Genomic DNA, 18509 nt, shown 5'->3' with positions numbered 1-18509 from the left:
CTAAGTGCATTTTTCCTCCTAAAAGTTAATGATACTGTCCTTTTTACTCCCATGCCCCATAACACAACTAACTTTGCAGAGACAAATGTTTCAGATGTTTCTTTTCCACTGAGGGCTAAGCCTTTGAGTTGAAACATGTGTGCGCTTATATGGGTGTTTTTTTTAGAGGCCACTGTGCGTGCTCCAGTTTTCTTCAAAGGCTCTGAGGGCAGTAAAAGATACATGTGAACTCACCTTACCTGTGGAAAGCAAAGATAGCAAATCTAGGGAAAACAAAGTGAGACTGCACCTAAGAGGCAGTTTCCCCAGTTCCTGAATGTTACTGAGATTTGAGGCGACCCTCTTTAATCGGTGGATTCCATATGACTGCACAAATGTAGGCTCATGATGGGCAAAAGGTGGTTCAGGGAGCCCCAGTGCTACCAAACTGCCTATATCTGGACATCAAGGCAGGGATGTCCAAGTCAGCCCTGGCCCTCTCCTTCCGTCTTGTGGATAATTCTGGGGATGATATTATGCATCTGGAATAATTCATGCAAACATGAAAAATCAAACCACTAACGTTTTTACATCAGTACCTGGTTTTGATCAACAACTAGGAGAAAACAAAGCCATAGCATACAGTACAATTCATACAAGGAATCGTGATCTGTTCCTGAATGTTGGCATGTAATAAAAAAATCTAAGTATGGCCTAAATAGCATTTGAAGTAAAGTTTGTACATACTTTGCACAACATTTTATCAGCATGGCAAATCACCTATGCTAATGAAGTATAAATACTGTAGCTGCTTGGTTGAATCATTATGAATTTAAATTAGACAAAATTTCCTCCCTTATGTGTGTGTGTATATGTGTTTGTGTTCACATAAGGGTATGATTCTCATTCACCTTTGTCAGTATCTGCCATGCTGTGTTTGCATGGTATCTGAAGGTTAAGAAGTCATTACAGAAGTTACCAGGTTTCCCTACAAGAAAAACGTGGTTTGGGTATTAGAATTTATGTTAGAAAAACCTTGAAGACTATAAAGAATATACTTGATAGAGCAACTTCCCTATTTTACCTCCCCAAGCCAAAATGCAAACAGCATTTTGGTCATTCTTCCATTGATTCACTGAAGGACAAATAATGTCAGACTGTTTTTAAACAAAAACAAAATTTCAATTTTGTTTACCTCTTCAGCAGTCCAGTTGGATGTCAGCTACCATTTAGCTGGGCCAATAATATTGATATTTGATGTCAGTTCTTATTCATTACTGTGCCCAAAATGATGCAGAAGACAGATCTTTCAGATGTTCCTATGGATGGCCAAAAAAAAGCCAGGGACGTCTGACTGCATCTAACAGACACAAACAAGAAAAGAACAGAATACAAAATCCAAACCCTATCTGTTCTTATTGTTATTTATGTATTCCAAGTGTTCACCTCTTTGCATAAACTGAAAGCCAGTTACTTGCAGAGGTTACCTAGTAATACCAAACGTGTTCAATTATACATGCAAAAGGGCTAATAGGTTCTTCCTCTAGTTTATTTCTGTCTCCATGCATAAGAAATATAATTACAGAACTGAATTACATTTTAAGTACAGATTTTAGTATCATTAGTTAACTATTTTCAAGCTATCAGATATTGTTAGAAGTAACAAAGTAAATCTGTTCTGTCTCTGTGTCATGGGAAAGAGCAAAATCTGCATCACAATACCCTCATTTCACTTGTTGGCAAAAAGCTCTTTCTAGTAATACTAAAACTCTCAGAAAACTGCATTAGAAGCCACTTCCACATCCAGTCTCTGAAATTTTCATGTTATTCCCTATTTTTGGAAGTAATTTTGCTGAAATGCTCTCTTCCCTTGGCCAAGCATGCTGTTTAATCACTTCCTACCATCTCTGCTGCTATTGTTATTCACACGCTCCTACAGTTAGCATGAATGCTTGTTTTACACATTGTGTGTAGACCAGATAAGTTGTTCTGAAACCACTCTGGAAACGTTAGGTAGATCTATCTTAATTTTGATCAGCTTAAATATTCTTGCTCTCTGCCTCTGACATCAGAGTTCTAATATAGAAGGCTGGATAAACAGGTAAGAATATGTCTAGCAGATATCCTAGAAGTAAAAAAATTCCTTCAGGTCTTTCTGTCAGGAAGCTCCAGTATGTATGGACTTGTTTGACCATGTTCAAAAGGCCAAGGAGATATGTGATGCAGTGGTTTGAGTGGGGGTGTCCCTGTGTCCTTGAGAAAAGAGACAGGCTTTTAGCAAGGGCTGGGATTGAAAAAAAAAATCCAAGCCTGATTTTTAAATGTCATACCCAGTTTGTGTCATACAGTTTCTCATCACAATTTCTAGTTTCTTATCAGAAATCATTTGCAAAGGAAAAACTTAGTAATAGGTTTTTACTCAACAAGTCAACGACAGAGAAAAAGCCTTTTTTCTTTCACTCATGGTAGATGATGGTGACCAAGAAACCTTGAGTGTCAGTTTTTAATGCACCAACTGCTGCTAGAACTTATTTATGCACTTCTAAATTGGGCAAAATGCAGTTCTTTTTCTGTCATTCACCCAGACCAGTGTGGAGAAGTACAGATTTGAGAAGACCTTCTTTTGTTCTTCTTCCTGGTGGTAGGTTCTAGGAAAGCAATTCAAACCGATCAGGAAATGGAAAGCAAAAAATCTTGCTATAACAGTTTCAGGGGGGACCTTATCGCTCTCTACAGCTACCTGAAAGGCAGATGGATCCAGGAGGTGGCTCGTCTCTTCTCCCAAGTAACAAGTTATAGGACAAGAGGAAACCGCCAGGGGAGGTTTAGGTTGGATATGAGGAAAAATTTATTCCCCATAAAATGAAGGCATTGGAGTCACCATCCCTGGAAGTGTTCAGAAACCATGTAGATGAGGCCCTCAGTGATGCGGTTTAGTGGTGGCCTTGGCAGTACTGGGGAGGTGGTTGGACTTGATGACCTTAAAGGTCTTCTCCAACCTAGTTGATTCTGTGATTGACCACTGCTGAAAAAGCAGCTGCCTCACATTCTCTTTTCTTTCTTTGCCATGGAAAAAAAGAAATACAGTTTTCCCAACTTAGAAATACAGTTTTTACCCAATATTTGTAGAGGCATCACTTTCAGCCTTCTCATCACCACGTATTACAAGATGGGTATCTGCCTGTCCACAGGTATTATCTTAAGGCCCTGTGTTCTGTAGGAGACATTGCCTGATCAGTTTTTTCAGTCCCTTCTTTGTGGTGTGTGCTCTTTGTTGGATCCTCATAGTTCTACATGGTCTTGATGCTGTGAGTGGAAGACATACCTCAGGTTAATGTGGTAGCTACTAGCACATGGACTCTATAGAAGTGAGACAGCAGAGGGACAGCTGCTCTTCCTGGGGGCAGACTGCATGTACCATAATGGCTGAAAGCCTCTAGTCATGGTCACTGAGACTTTTGTGCTCCAGAAGTGGACCACATGGAGATGTAGATGAAGAACATGGGTTAGGAGCAAGGCAGGTGTCTGCCATCATACTATCTCATTCATTTGTTCTGAACCAGCAGTAAATGAAATATTTAACTTTTCTAATTGAAGCTTTTAATCAGTTTTTGCTTTTGTTTAAATATTTGCATGTGATGAAGCTTTGTCTAAATTCTTCATGATACAAGTCTGGGGTAATGAATAGGCATCTGGATTTTAGACATTTCTGTAAATCCCAACAGGAAAAAATGTGGCATCACTTTTAACTAACTTTGACGTAATTTGGTTTTGGGTAACCTTAAAAAACCTGTATGGTTTAGGTCAGATTGGCCCTTAGAAAGATCCTCAGCTGAAACCGAGAATTACCTGACCGTACAGCATTTTCTTTTATGTTTTCAGACTTTATATTTACAATTATAAACATACAATGTCCACTTGCTCAGAACTATAAGAAAAAGAGATTATCTCCTTTAATGAGATTTGGTTTGCTGCGTTCTGTGTTCTGCAGTGAATGTGACCCTCTGCGTATACACTACACGAAGCAGGCACTGTTTATTATGCAAGACTGCAAGCACTGTGCAAAACTTTGCCCTTCTTTCTTGGAGGAGAAGATTTAATTTGTGTATCCTAAGGAATAAGTTTTTTTTTTCAAATGCCTCTCCTGGCCCAGCACGCCTGACTTTTGTGTGGCAGATGGACACTGTGAGTCCAGGCCCCAGCATAATTCTTTATTTTAACAGCTGCGTTTAAAACGTGTCCTTTTGCAAACCAAGCAAAATCAGAATGCAGAGATCCTTCTAGGTTCTTTTAAATTCTATTTCCCACCTGCAGAACAGTCAAACCTCTCTCTGTAAGTGATATTTCCCAGGAAATTATGTTTTAAAAGACATTGGAAGGCAGCTCACCATCCCCACCCTGTAACTCTCTCATGTGACAGTCATTTTCTCAATACATTGAGACTTTATCCGCACTGCTGCTGTTAGCACTGACATGAATGGGAATCACTGCAGGTTCTCAGCGCTAAGTTGTGAGCCCAGGGATCCAGATATGTCTGCTCACACTGAATTTGCTCCCTCCATCTCACCCAGCACTCCCAGTCTGCTGTGTTCAGGTGTAGATGGGGGTCTCACATTCCCTTATCTGGGTTACCTGATCACATATGCTATGGTTTTGCATTGGCTGCAAGCAGACAGGTAACAGCTCTTCCAACAAAAAGCCTGTTTGTACAAAGTTGGCTTTTCAAAAGCTTAATTAACTTAAGGTTAGACCAGTCATTTCTGTTTGGTATTCTGTTTCTATAGAATATTGGTATTCTATTTGTATTTGGTAAGAGGATTCTTTGAACTGTTTACCACTTAACAAATCATGTCCAAAGGGAAGGAGAGTGCTTGAAACAGTGCTGTATACATGGTTGTATAGTATGTGGGTTCATATAATACAAACTTGAGCTTAACATCAATTTATGCAAGAGTGGAAGTAGGGCCAGATTTGAAAAGGCCTCCCTATTATGAAAATACAGTTTATCTGTAGCTGAATAAATATCACTATTAGAAGGTACTTGGATATCAGATTTATTTAATCTGTAAATAATTGAGAATGTACAGCTGAAGTCCACCAGGGATAGGAATGATGATTATTCTATTATTCTGTTATTCTATTATTCTATTTTGATGCATTGGGTTTGTGTGGCAAGGTTTTGGTAGCAGAGGGGCTACAGGGGTGGCTTGTGTGAGAAGCTGCTGGAAGCTTCCCCCATGTCTGAGAGAACCAGTGCAGACAGCTCCAAGATGGTCCCCGCTGCTGGCCAAGTCTGAGCCCAGCAGCAATAGTGGTAGCACCTCTGGGATAAGCAATTGCAGCCAGAGAGAGGAGTGAGAATGTGAGAAACAGCTCTGCAGACCCCAAGGTCAGTGCAGGAGGAAGGAGCTGCTCTAGGTGCAGTAGCAAAAATTCCCCTGCAGCCTGAGCTGCAGACCATGGTGACAGCAGGCTGTGCCCCACAGCCTGCGGAGCCCACAGTGGAGCAGAAATCCACCCACAGCCCATGGAGGAGGAGATATCCACCTGCAGCCCATGGAGCCCGTGGTGGAGCAGATATCCACCCACAGCCCATAGAGGATCCCATACTGTAGCAGGGGGATGCCTGAAGGAGGCTGTGACCCCATGGGCAGTCCATGCTGGAGGAGGCTCCTGGCAGGACCTGTGGCCCCATGAAGAGGGGAGCCTGTGCAGCATCAGGCTTGCTCCCAGGAGCTGTGACCCCACAGGGGACCCACACTGGAACAGTCTGTTCTGAAGGACTGCACCCCATGTAATGTATTCACACTGGAGTAGGTCATGAACAGCTGTAGCCTGTGGGAAGGACTCATGTTGGGGGAGTGCATGGAGGACTCTCTCCTGTGGGAAATAATGGGATGGTATTTGTTGAACTGAGCATTCTTTTGCCTGAAATACTTTGAAATTAGAAGAAACATTCATACACTTACCAGAGTTCAGAATTGGGCAAACTTCTGTGAATATATTTTATATATTGTTGGTATTTCTTCTTTATGCATTTAATTTCCCTTTAAAAATGCTCAAAGACAAGATAAAGAGCCAGATATTAAGTTAAACTTTTTAATTTTACATGTTTCTTTGATAGTTCCTGGTTAAAAAAGCACATGGGGTTTAGTGACACTTATTTCCTTTTAGTTACTTAGATGTTCTGCATTTTTAAATGGACTCTTTCCCATTTCAGCAATAGATATATTGCCACTATACTAATTTATGAATGTATGAAAGTATGTATTATGTCTTTATTTTGGCATTATTGCAGTGGGTAATACCCAGATTTAGAAAATGTACTTATTTAGGCTTTAAGGAACTGAATGACAATGAAATCCCTGTACATGAACATGGTGTACCCTAGAATTTATGCTTATTCTCTCAGGAATGTCTAATCAGGTAATGATGGCACCTGACTTCACTGTAGTCGTGGTGGCTCTCAGAAGACAGAGGAAAGCCAGAAATGGCAATTACCATTCATCTCCTCTCACTGCAGAGCTCCCAGAATTCAAAAGCACTTCTTTGATGGTTAGAAAGGAAAAACAAAATTGATTATTTTAAACTTCCCTGCAAAAGGTACTGCTTCCTTTGCAGTACTGTTTCAAGTGCGGTGTCAACCACAGCTAGCAGGAACTGCAGGGAGTATAGTGATGTTGCATTTCTTATGTAAATTTATGCAAAGGGTTTCTGCAAACCTAGCAGGTGTTGTTGCCCTCAAACACTACCAGGCACTTCCTGCTACTCCGTGTGGCAAAGGGAAGAGAGATTCCCTCTGTTTCCCACAGCAAGAGGAAAGCATGAAGAGTGCATGTAAAAAGACAAGAGACCCATAAGACATGGTTCTTTCTGAAAGACAGTAGAACTGGAAATTCTGATTCAACAAAGTTCTGCCATTTACACTGATTACTTTTAATGGAGCTCCTCCTCTGGTGGACACAAGGGGTGTTCTTTGTGAGTCTCGCTATGCTCTGAAAGGATAAAACTAATCACCTGGAAATAATATAATTTTATGATAATCTTCATCTTGATCAAGATCATCAGTGAGAAAATGAGGATAAGAAGTAAAATAGATCTACCTTGGTATCTTTATGTGACGGCGCACATACTTGTCCATTTATCGGAACAGACTTCTCATCCACATGCTTTTTCCACTTCCTGGTACGTTTTTTTTCTCCTCCACTTTCTAATAGCAGTAGACTTCCAGTCATTGTTCACTTCAAAGAGGAATCTCTGTGCCTCTACTTTCTGTAGTAAATACCCCTTCTGCTCAAAACCCCTCCTGAGGACTGTGTGCTTGTTCCCTTTGCTCTGTTTGGTTGTTTGCACTAATAGGACTCACATGTCAGCCAGCACTTACCCATGTGCCTCTCTCCCTTTGTGTTTTCCACCAGGACTTGCTGTCTCCAGCTGCATGCTGCTGAGTACCTGTAGATGATCCTCATATTACAGCTGAAGCTGGTCAGGTCCCAGTGTGTACCAGAAGTAATTGCAAAGTATTTAAACTTGAACCATAATTTAGAGTGGTTTATTTGAAGGAACATTTTAACAGCACTTCTGATGTGCTAACATTCTCTCACCTTTATTACAGTTAAGTGATGGTATGCCTGTGTTCTGGGCTGCAGCATCATGTGAAAGGGGAAAGCGTTGACACAGAATTCCCCTATTATGTTTGTAAAGCATGTTTTGGATTACCACCTTCATTATGATCCTCAGCTGCTGAGGTGCCTGAAGGAAAAATTGGCAGCAAAGGAATCGGAGCTGGGACAGGAATGATCCCTGCTTCCCTTGGGCATAAAACATCCATTATCCTGAGGTGTCTCCTTTGGGCTACTGGAGTAGATGCTGATACTGCCTTGTAAATGGCATTAAGAGAGAGCTTGGAACAGATTCTTGTAGTTTTGAATCCATAATGTTTTTTCATAATAAATATTGCATTGCCTGTTTGTTCAAATGCTCAGTGCACGTAGAGCTGGCTTAGAGGAGGAGGATGCTTTTGCCACAGAGCATGTACAGTTAGTACATGCTCAAAACGTGTACTTTGATCCATAATATCTAGGGATTACAGTAGATCAGTCATCACAATAGGTATAGCAAAACAACCAAATTCTTGCAGCAAATTGTATCAGTTCTACATACGGCAAAATTAGAAGTTGTTCATTGACAACTGCTAATAAAGTTGGAGGGCTCTTTTGCAGGAACCAACAGTGAAGTTCTGAGAGAACTTCTGAGATTCTTTCTGCATCAATATCTTGGATTCACCTCAACTCCAGAAGAACTGGTGTCTCACCAGTTCATGTTTACTCAAAGCTGTAAAAAATGTCACAGGGAGCGAGGCACACCCAGTTGCTTGAGTTCTGGGTGTTCAGTTGCTTTGAAACAGGAGTGGTCCTTTGTCTCTTAGATCACAGTGCAGAAGTCAAAACTAACAAAGGAAAAAGCTAGTAAGAAAGCATATGGGAAAGCACTGGTGCTGCCTCTCAGTAACCCTTAATCATCCTTTTTTGCCCACTCTTGATGAAAATAATTAATAAAAATAGACCACTACCCTTTCAAAGTTGTAATCAGTGCAGCTCTGTATTTTTGCTGGGATAAGTAATTCCATGTCTTGCTAAGAAGATGCTATTTTAATTTGAAACTGGGGTGATTTCAATCTGATATTTCAAAAATGGGTGGTGATTGATTAATCATCAGTCTAATAATGGACTACATCTGCATTTTTTCCCTCCGTCTTTATCATATTTTACATAATTCATTTGGCTTAATTGGACATTAAAATCTTTTTCCTTGTAATGACTACAGCAAAGTCACTCGCCCCTGCCTGGATTCTCTTGAGATTCTTCTGCCTTCACTCACTGCGGCTCAGAAAACCCAATTCCACCCCATGGGATGGAGTGGCACAGTGGTTGAACTCTGCCATGCATGCGTGCCCCCTGTTATGTTTTCTGAGTGTAGTTAGGTTTTGCGTTACGGGTAACCTGATCTAGTAACTCATTACGTTTCTGATGTGCTTCATGCTGTAATGTGGAAGGTGGCGATTTCTTCTCTTAAAAATATTCACTTAAACACGTAGGAAATGGTGGTAGATTTAAGTGACTTAGGACATGTGCCACAGGGAGCATCTTAGGAATGCAGATTATTCAAGTCTGCCTCAGTTTGAGGTAAATGAAGCTATTCCTCATGTGGCCGCTTTGTCTACTGGGGCTTAATGGCAAGGAGTTTCAACCACACTTTGTGTACACAAAACAAACTCCTTTTACCTCGTACAGAGACTGGTAACAAGACTGGTAAGATTGGTACTAAGCTCATCAGCAATTTGTTATGCCAGAGGAATATTTAGTTATTCCAGGAATAACTAAAATAGTAACTGTAAAAAGAATGAAAAAGCCAAAAGCTCATAGGAGTATTCAAAGTGATTCCACTTTATAGATTTTAAAATGGCCTGTAGCCAGATGCAGATGAGTTCATTTAACATATTACTTACCCCTTTCTTTTTCTTTGAATGGCACGTAGCTTCAAATTATCCTTAAACTTGATTACATTCCTGGTTTATTTCTTCCTATTACCCCGTGTCTTCAGTTCACTTGATTTAGAACAGGCACATGATAGAGATGACATCAAAAGAAGTGGTGATACATAAAAGTTGGCTAATCAACAAAGTCCTTTTGGAGTGTTTCTAGCTTAGCAGCTGCCTAGTTATCGGTAATAATTAATGCATTTAATAATATATCTGTGGACTGGGTATGCTGAGGCTGATAGAGAATCTGTTTGCATTGTGTTGATGTGTTACCATCAGAACCCTATGTTTTCTAATATCTGTCTGCAGATAAAGTCTGCTGCCTTTCCATCGGAATCTGGCAAAATATGCTACTGGGTGTTGCATTTTATGCACAGTATGTTTATACCTGGAAGATATTTATAAAAAGTCTGCAGACTATTGACAGCAAGAACTGGTTAATCTTGCTGCTAAGAAGATGGTAATCTCTTTAGAGCTGGACCATCTTCTCTCAATTGTTTCCACAGCAGCTAGTACAGTGGGATGGTGCTCTCAGACCACGTTTCGCCACCACTGCTTCTGTTCAGATGGCATCCTCAAGGGTTGGGGGTGGGGCTTATCCTTTCTGATTTTGTGTACAAATCACCTTGTGAAAGAGAGCTTAAGTAACAAGGTAGGGTGGTTCAGTGTGCCTGGTATATATTAACAATTTGATCACGTAAATTCCTGGGAAGGAAAGATTTGTTTACCCCTTGTGATTCTTAGGGATCTCTGGTAGCAAGGGGGAAAATAAGGCAGAGAATAAAATAGCAAGATTGAAAGAGGATGGGGTATGTATCTTCTTTTATGGTAGCAAAATGAACTAATGGAAGGAAGAACCTGTAATTAAAGTATATCAGTTTGTTTTCCTCATAATTATGCAGCTAGTAATGGTCTTTCAGTCAGGACCAGTGGGAAGGTCAAAGAGCTCTACAGTTGTACTTTGCACCAGCGACTGTCTCTGATCCATGTTTGCATAGTATCTATTTCAGTGATGCATTCTTGATGCTACTATGATCTATTAGCCAGCCCTTGCTGTTACTTAAGAGAAAAATGTCATACTGAAAGTCCATGGGCATGCCTGTTAATGAGCAGACAAAAAGCACGCACTAGAGTGTCTTCTGTAACTACACTGAGTGGGTTATATGCAGTCTTATCCAGACGGGCTGTCCACTGATCTAGTTCAAAATTGCTTAGTTACCAAAGGTGTAATTAAGGAGCATTTGTTAAATTGAAGCATATCGGACACATACAAAACAAGTTTGAAGACAGGCGTATTCTAACACAAAACAAAACAACCACCCCTACCCCCAAATAAAAGGTATATTTTACTAAAATGCCTTTATGGACAGAAAAAATAAAATTAGGAGTAAAATGCAAGAATATTTCAAAGTCATATTAAAAGTTATGAAATAACAGATATAAGGGATACTAGTGATTTCCCAAGTGGAATATTGATAGTGATGGACATAATCTTTGGAGCAACCTGATCTAGTGGAATGTGTTCCTGCATGTGGCAGGGGGATTGGAACTAGATGATCTTTAGGGTCCTTTCCAACACAAACTATTCTATGATTCGAAATAAACTCTATAACAAGGATGATAGGCTAGAAAGCTGATAATTACTTTGTTACGGTACCAGGTGCATGGGGATTTGCTCTGCCTGTCATGCACACCAAGAAGAGACAGATTACATATTATGTAGCTGTATTATGCATGTATGAATCATAAGTCCATGAAATGCCTATCCAATTCTTGTTACTCATTGCATTTTGGGTAGATAAGGCCATGGTGCAGGTGCTGTGAATTTGAGGAGTGGTCTCTGAGGATTGTGGTAGTCAACTGGGGAGAAATATACCCACTCATTTTACTTTTATTATGGAAACCTGTTAGTTAAGAACATTGGAATGCTTGTTTAGTTTTGCCAGTTAACTGCATGTTCTTGTTTGGGTGTACCTCATAGAAGCCTTCCAGTATCTGAAGGGGGTCTATATGGATGCTGGGGATGGACTCTTCGTTAGGGACTGTAGTGATAGGACAAGGGGTAATGGGTTCAAACTTAAACAGGAGAAGTTTAGATTGGATATAAGGAGGAAATTCTTTCCTGTTAGGGTGGTGAGGCACTGGAATAGGTTGCCCAAGGAGGTTGTGAATGCTCCATCCCTGCAGTGTTCAAGGCCAGGCTGGGCGAGGCCTTGGGTGATATGGTTTAGAGCGAGGTGTCCCTGCCCATGGCAGGGGGGTTGGAACTTGATCTTAAGGTCCTTTCCAACCCTAACTATTCTATGATTCTATGAAAGTGAGGTGTGGAGAGAGGATGGTAAGGTGTGGAGAGCTGGTCCAGAAGCTGAATGAGGAATGGAGGCATCTTTCTACATGCACATACTCAGTTCTTCTTCCATTTACTGAAGTGATACATAATGATAGAAAGGAGACGTCGCATTTGGTCTTGTGTCCCATCCTCCTCCTTCGTAGTTGCTGCCGCGTGCCAGCTTTACTGAAACCTCTGCTTAGCTGAGATAAGCATCTTTAAGCTCTCTGAAAGTCAAGGCTTCCAAAATTGGTCATCAGTTTTGCAAGAGTTGCTTTATAAAAATCAGGGATGGGTACATTCATAGTCAATCCAGATTCCATACTGTCTAAAAAGGGTGGGGAGAAGAGAAGAAAGAGCTTCAGCTGTTTAACCTGGAAAATATGGTCCAAGGGGGGCATATGAGTAATACTGTAAGTGGAACGCATCATGGACAGAGAAGGGGAGGAATATTTCTGCAAAAGCATCTCTTGTATTTAACCTAAAGGATATAGTAGGCATGTGAAAAGGTGCTTTTAAACTTCTGGTTTATGCTTATGAGCTGAAAAGTTTATAAATGCAAGGAAAGGCAGGTTCTTGATCAGCAGTGGAGGCTGGATAGGGGATCTCCAGCTAATCTGGGATTCAGTACTTTTATTGTGGCACATGTAGGAAAGCACTGATTGTAAGAGTAGGAGACTGGATTTGATGCCTTTCCAGTCTTATATCCAGGATGATCCTTTGGTTTTGGTTGTTTGTTGGGGTTTTTTTTTCCCCGTTCAAAATTTGCTGTATTGAGGTGGAGTTTAAGCCATACAACAATTTAAAGTGTAGCTATTGTATTTGGGGTTTTTTGTCATTTGTTTCCCAACCGGCTTGCTTAACCTTGTTTGTATAGGCTAAACTTTATGAAAGGAGCCAAATGAAATTAAAAAGAATTAGGTGGGTACAGTTGGTGAAGAAGTTAAACAAATAGCCTTTCCTCAATGCTCAGCATCACAATGCTGAGGGGGGATGTAGTTGTGGTTACTGAGCTTTTCTGTAAAGCAGCAGGTGTTGAGAGCTTGCACATTGCTGGCTAAATTCTCCAAGCAATGATTACTTTGATTCTTGGTGTTACTCTGCATTACTCCCTGTAATAAGCTAGAATGGAGTTTTGACATCTCAGATCTCCTCCAAATGAACCTGAAGATTTCATTATATTTATACCATGATAGTGTTTCACAGGCCATTACTTTCTACTTGAGAAGTCAATGGATATTTTCAGATCTTAATTCCTCTATTTGCTAGATAACTCCACATATTTTTTTGCAGGTACTATTTATGTGAAAACCACAAAAATTAACTGAATATAAAAACATCATGGATGCAGCATCTGACCCATGTTTTACCTGTTCCATAGCATTGTGCTTCTCCTTCAAAAGAGTATATCTTAATCTAATCTTACACTCTTGCATAAATTGGAAAATATATTGACTTTGATAACTCTGGGCGCAAACCAGCTGAGCTGGTTTGGGGATTTTAAATCTTTATTTAGGAGGTTAAAATGAAAAGCAAATGTTTCTGCATGGGTAGCTAGGGGTTTCTTTCTGTCATGGTGGCGGGAATTGGCTAAACAAAGTGAAATTTGGGCATTCTTTACCCTGCCGTGTTGGATTTTTCCATTTGTTCATATGCTACATATTCAAAATACTTCTGCCACTGTTTTAGTTATTGATTTTTTTTTAATTAATATTGAAGAGAGGCGTGGGGACATGCTCCTGCTGTCTTTCCTTGCATAGGTAGTCCCTGCATGTTTCTGATTCACTGAAATGAGTGAGATTGTCTTTAGCATAGCTGTTAATGAATGATGAAGTGTCTGTTATTCTCTAATGTTACTCTTCACACTGAAAGCATGAGTAGACAAGTGAAAAATCAGGGCTAAAGGGCCATTTCTGTGTCTCTGTGAGAAAAAAAAAAAAGTGTGTAATCACAAGCCGTGTTCTTAGGGGACACTGGTATCAGAATTCAAAATAACCTCTTTTCTCTTTTGTTCTTAGTTTCTCCTCAACTGTTCTCCTTAGAAGTCATACTGTATTGTTGCTGTTCAAGTCCCCATAGTTGTTAAGTGGCTGTGACAACCTCACATACAATAACATTGTGTGATACTCTTTCTTCTTTGCAGAAATACAAAAATGATGCCTTAATTTTTTCCCCAACATTGACAGGGTGATTTGATTGCTTCCTGCGACTCCTCCGGTATGATGAAGCTCTGGGACATTCGGAAGTCAGTCCCTGTTTTATCTGTAGATGCAGGCCCACATCCAGCCAACCAGGCCGTCTTTGATCATGCCGGTACGATTCTATCTTCTCATCCTCAGATGTAGTTTGTTCTGAAACCAGATAGTTTGTGTGAAACAGCATAGATGTGCTGATTTTCAAGAAGAGCTGCCTGATTATGCCAATGGTCAATACCCTTGTTTTCTGTGGACTAGCTTGGCAAATTGGACTAATGATCCATATGAAATGAAAAATGTGCAGTAACAGAAAGTACAATTAATTATGAAAGTACTTCATAAAATGCAGAATTAATGTAGTTAAAAAACATAGCCACATTACCTGCATTCTGGTGATGTTTATTCTTCGTTATTGTTTGTTCTTTTACTTGCAAATTCTGTAGTTGCATTTCATAACCAATCTTCCGAAATCCTCTTATAATTGCCTCAGAACTTCATTGTGTTGACAGGACTGCTTACTATGCACGAAGAATTGAATTAACCAGTTCTTTTTCATCATCAAGCCTGTTTTACCATGTCAGCAATATTGTGAATGAACATGGATTTTCATTTGAAGAGGGACTGCTGTAAACCATATTTTTTGGTTTAAAACCAATATTAATCTGCAATTCCAAAGCATGGACAAACATTCACGTTGCATCACAGAGTTAGAGCCTCGCTTAGGAAATCGTTCTTACTCAAAGGTAGTACAGTAAGATGTGATATAATACAGTAATATAGAACGTAATGTATATAGGTATATTGAAAAAAAATATCTATTTGCATTATATGTTATGTGGATAAAATGTAATGCTTCAATAGAATATGAGATATAATTCAGGAATAATTAGACAAAAATAATAGTATGATATTTTGTCATAATGACCCACATACTGTGAAATGTGTAATACCAATATATTAAATCACTTGGCAGAAAACTTTGCCATCACATTCTATGTTACTTCTATAGTGATTTCACAGATCTTTCTTCTGTACCATTAAATAAGATATTTTCATTTCCAAGGGGAAAAAATTGCATTGACACTGTCCATTTTTTACAAATTTAACCACTATTCTTTTTCTGTGTGTAATTTGGAATAAGAGCTCATTTTTTGTTCAGGAGGACTTGGAGAAGTTTTGCATTTTTGTTTCTAATAATGTTGGGTCATTTGCAAAGGAATCACATCCCTGAAAAATGCTGTAGCAAGATTTCTAGCCAGATGGGAGCTCTCCAGTAGAAAGATTATCAGCTTCAGGTGATCTAAAGGGGCAATTTTTTCCATCATTTGGATAAAATTCAAAATATTCTCTGTAGGAATAACCACACAACAGAGATATCAAATTGGGATGGATGATCAGAATTTAAGATCCCTTCCAACCCTAACCATTCTGTGATTCTGTGAGGCTTAATGCAACAGGATGCAATCACACCTAACTAATGACAGAAAAAGATCTAGCTAGAAGTGACTATTGCAATTCCTGTTGTTGTTAGTGCCTACAGCACCTAGCCAGGGATGGAGGGCACCATCCACTTACCAAATGAACAGGCAGTATCTATTCTGAATAGGTACCTTGTACAAATACAAGCATACTAATATCTATTTGTTATGGAGCAGTATTTAATTTACTTAATGAGTGGCTGGAAGGAATGGACTTTCTGCCCCACATCTGGGAGGAATGATGTGGTATTCTTTAGCAAAGCTGTGCTTGCTTGGGTGCAGTTGCTTTGGGTGCTGTTTGCAATGCAGTGTGGGACCTAGTCTGATGTGAATATCCCAGGGACCTGGGTTTGTGGATGTTCAACTCATGCAGACACCATGTTATCATAGGGGTTTTTTTGTTGGTTTGTTTGTTTTTTTTTTTTTGCTAAACCATAATGGTCTGAGTAATCCTAAAAGACCCCTTGATACATCAGTGAGAAAGTCTGAATGATGTGCTTGCCTGCAACAGCAGAGAGCTACATGGATAATCCAGCAGGTTCCTGCATTGTTTGTCTAAACAGTAATTCATGAAATTTGGTCAATATAAACTACTCAGTCATTTGAGTGGAGTTAACTAAAAATAATAACCACGTCAAAATACATCAAACAGCCAGAATATTCCAGATATAAATAGGGATGGGATAATATATCCTATGTTTAACTAACAGCCTGTTGGGCATGGGACATCTGTTACATTTGGGACCTCTGTCTGTGGAGGAGCTTGGGTGGATTTTTCTTACCTTAGCAAAGCGTGGCTTAACTTCCAGCTGCATCCCTCAGGCTCTCATGGTGATGTTATACCACTTAGTGTAAAAACTTGATGGCATTTATAGTCATAGATTGGAAAGAAGTTGTTCATCATCTTACAGGTAGACTTAATTACCAGATCAGAGAGCCATGGTGGAGCAGTTCTTTTACTTCTACCCCATAATTATTTAAATTACAGCTGATAATGAAGGGGTTTATGAAAAGTTTGTTAGTATCAGCAAACACGATTGAGGTCAGCCATAGTAAGTTCTCAGCTAATGGAAGATTTTTGTTTGGTTTTCCTTTGGATTGTTTTCAGGTAATTAGCATTGCAAATGTAATGTAGACAACCACATCTCACCTTTTGTTTTGAAGTGGCACTATCTTTTGTTGGTATGACATGCACTGGATGGGAGTTGCTTATCAAAGAGCTACTATCAAGAGTGAGTTTGTAAGTTACTGGGATTCTTCTGAAGGCATTACTGGGGCTGGTCCTTGCTAACTCTGGTGATCTCAGTGCTATTATTTGTGGCATGAATGCTTGACTATAAAGTTTTATCAGAGCCACACTCAGATCCCAAATAAGTTAATGAAAAAAAGTTGTGTCTAAATCTTTAGCCAGGCTCTGCCTTAGCTTTTCTTCAGGTCAGCTTACAGGTGGACTTCTGATATGACATACTTGTGAATGAGGAGAAATAATTACATGATTAATTACCATTGCACTTTATGTGGATTTTCTTCTTTCTCCCAGTCTTTCTCTTGCCATGAGAGCTGGGGGTGGAGTTGACCAGGACTCAGTCCACTGCAGTAGTGATCTTCAATATTATACATAAATATTATTCAATATTATTGAATATTATTCAATATTATATCAGAAATACAAATGAATGTGTCCTTTGAATTCTGTGTGCTGTGAATGGCCTCAGAGGTGGAACCAACTGTGCAAGACAGACCCCAATGTATCTGATTTTTAAACTAAAAATCACTTTTTTTCATATGCAAGTTAACCAGCATTTCCGTATGCTTATATCCTGTGTAGTGTTCCCTTAAACACCTTTTTGTCATCGCCTTTTGTGTTTCCACTTGCTGTTTAGAAAACAATACAACTGATCATAACACAGTGTTGCATATGTAAGAGAGAAGCTGTAGAGGACTCTATATGCTACAACATATTTATTTATTATCATAACAAAACAAAACAAACAAATCCCACTACAACAGGAAAGGTGCAAAATCAATAGCAGTTACAATAAGGCCAAGGGAAAGCAAACAATATTTCGAAAGGTACACTGCTATATTTTGAGATCTGGAGATACGATGAGGTGTTACCACTTAACCTGCCTCCATCCAAGTCTTGATCTTGGCACTAAAAATGTGTGAAGGGTATGTGATTTTTCTGTCAGAGCATGAATAAATAGCCTTACAATGCCTCTGAACATCAAAAAGGGCAATATGTACCTGTTTTATTTAGAGGGAGAGTATCTTAAAATAATGTAGAGGTTGTAAATTAATGTGAAAGCTGAGAAATGCCAGGATCAATGTTACCTTGTGATAGAAATGATTTATTTCAGGGGACAGGAATTCCGGCGGTTCAAGAGACACTGTGTTTTAGGAAGTGACTGTGGAACAAATGGTACCACTGTCAACCATAGGGTTGGGGTAACCTAACATATAGGTTAGGGTAACTGCTCAGTATTGCTAGCTATAAGCAAGCTTCATTTGCTTAATTACACACCACATGACATTACACAGGACCATTATCATTAAGCCGGCCATTAGTCCAGTGGGTGACAATTGTTTGCTGTTGCATCTGGAGTTGGTTTTGGTGCTAAATAGTGATCTAAAGAATTAGTTTATATTACCCATCATTTACTGAATACAGAATTATTGATGGGATTTTCTGAGATGAGATTGCTGAAGCAATTTCAGTATTTGCATTTGACATTATTTGGGCTATTACGGATAATACTAAAGCCATGGGAGATTCAGAAAAGCCTCAAGAGGGATGGAGGCATGGAGATTAAACCTTAGATTGTCAGAATTTCTCATGGTGTTGAGTATTCAGATAAAGTTCCAGAATTACAGTTTTCAGATTCCTTATCTGGTAGCAATTTCTGTGCTTAGAACAGAGCTGACAGAAATAGTCCTTGTAAATTGAGGGGGAAAATTCAGAAATATAAATTGTATTTTTAAGTTCA

The 18509-nt window shown here is 39.5% G+C and overlaps 1 protein-coding gene across 1 annotated transcript in view; it reads left to right on the top strand.

The window, feature by feature from the left end:
• SPAG16 (sperm associated antigen 16) overlaps nt 1-18509 on the top strand; it is a 422997-nt gene that overhangs the window by 297250 nt on the left and 107238 nt on the right. The window contains 1 exon segment of the mRNA XM_061348067.1: nt 14036-14162. Within this exon segment, the coding sequence (XP_061204051.1) occupies nt 14036-14162 (127 nt within the window).

This window comes from Neopsephotus bourkii, unplaced genomic scaffold (assembly GCF_033783945.1).
Source record: "Neopsephotus bourkii isolate Nb327-2 ecotype Australia unplaced genomic scaffold, CSIRO-AGI_Nbou_v1 NB_335, whole genome shotgun sequence".
Taxonomy (NCBI): Eukaryota; Metazoa; Chordata; class Aves; order Psittaciformes; family Psittacidae; genus Neopsephotus; species Neopsephotus bourkii.
This window is presented reverse-complemented; position numbering and strand designations above follow the sequence as displayed.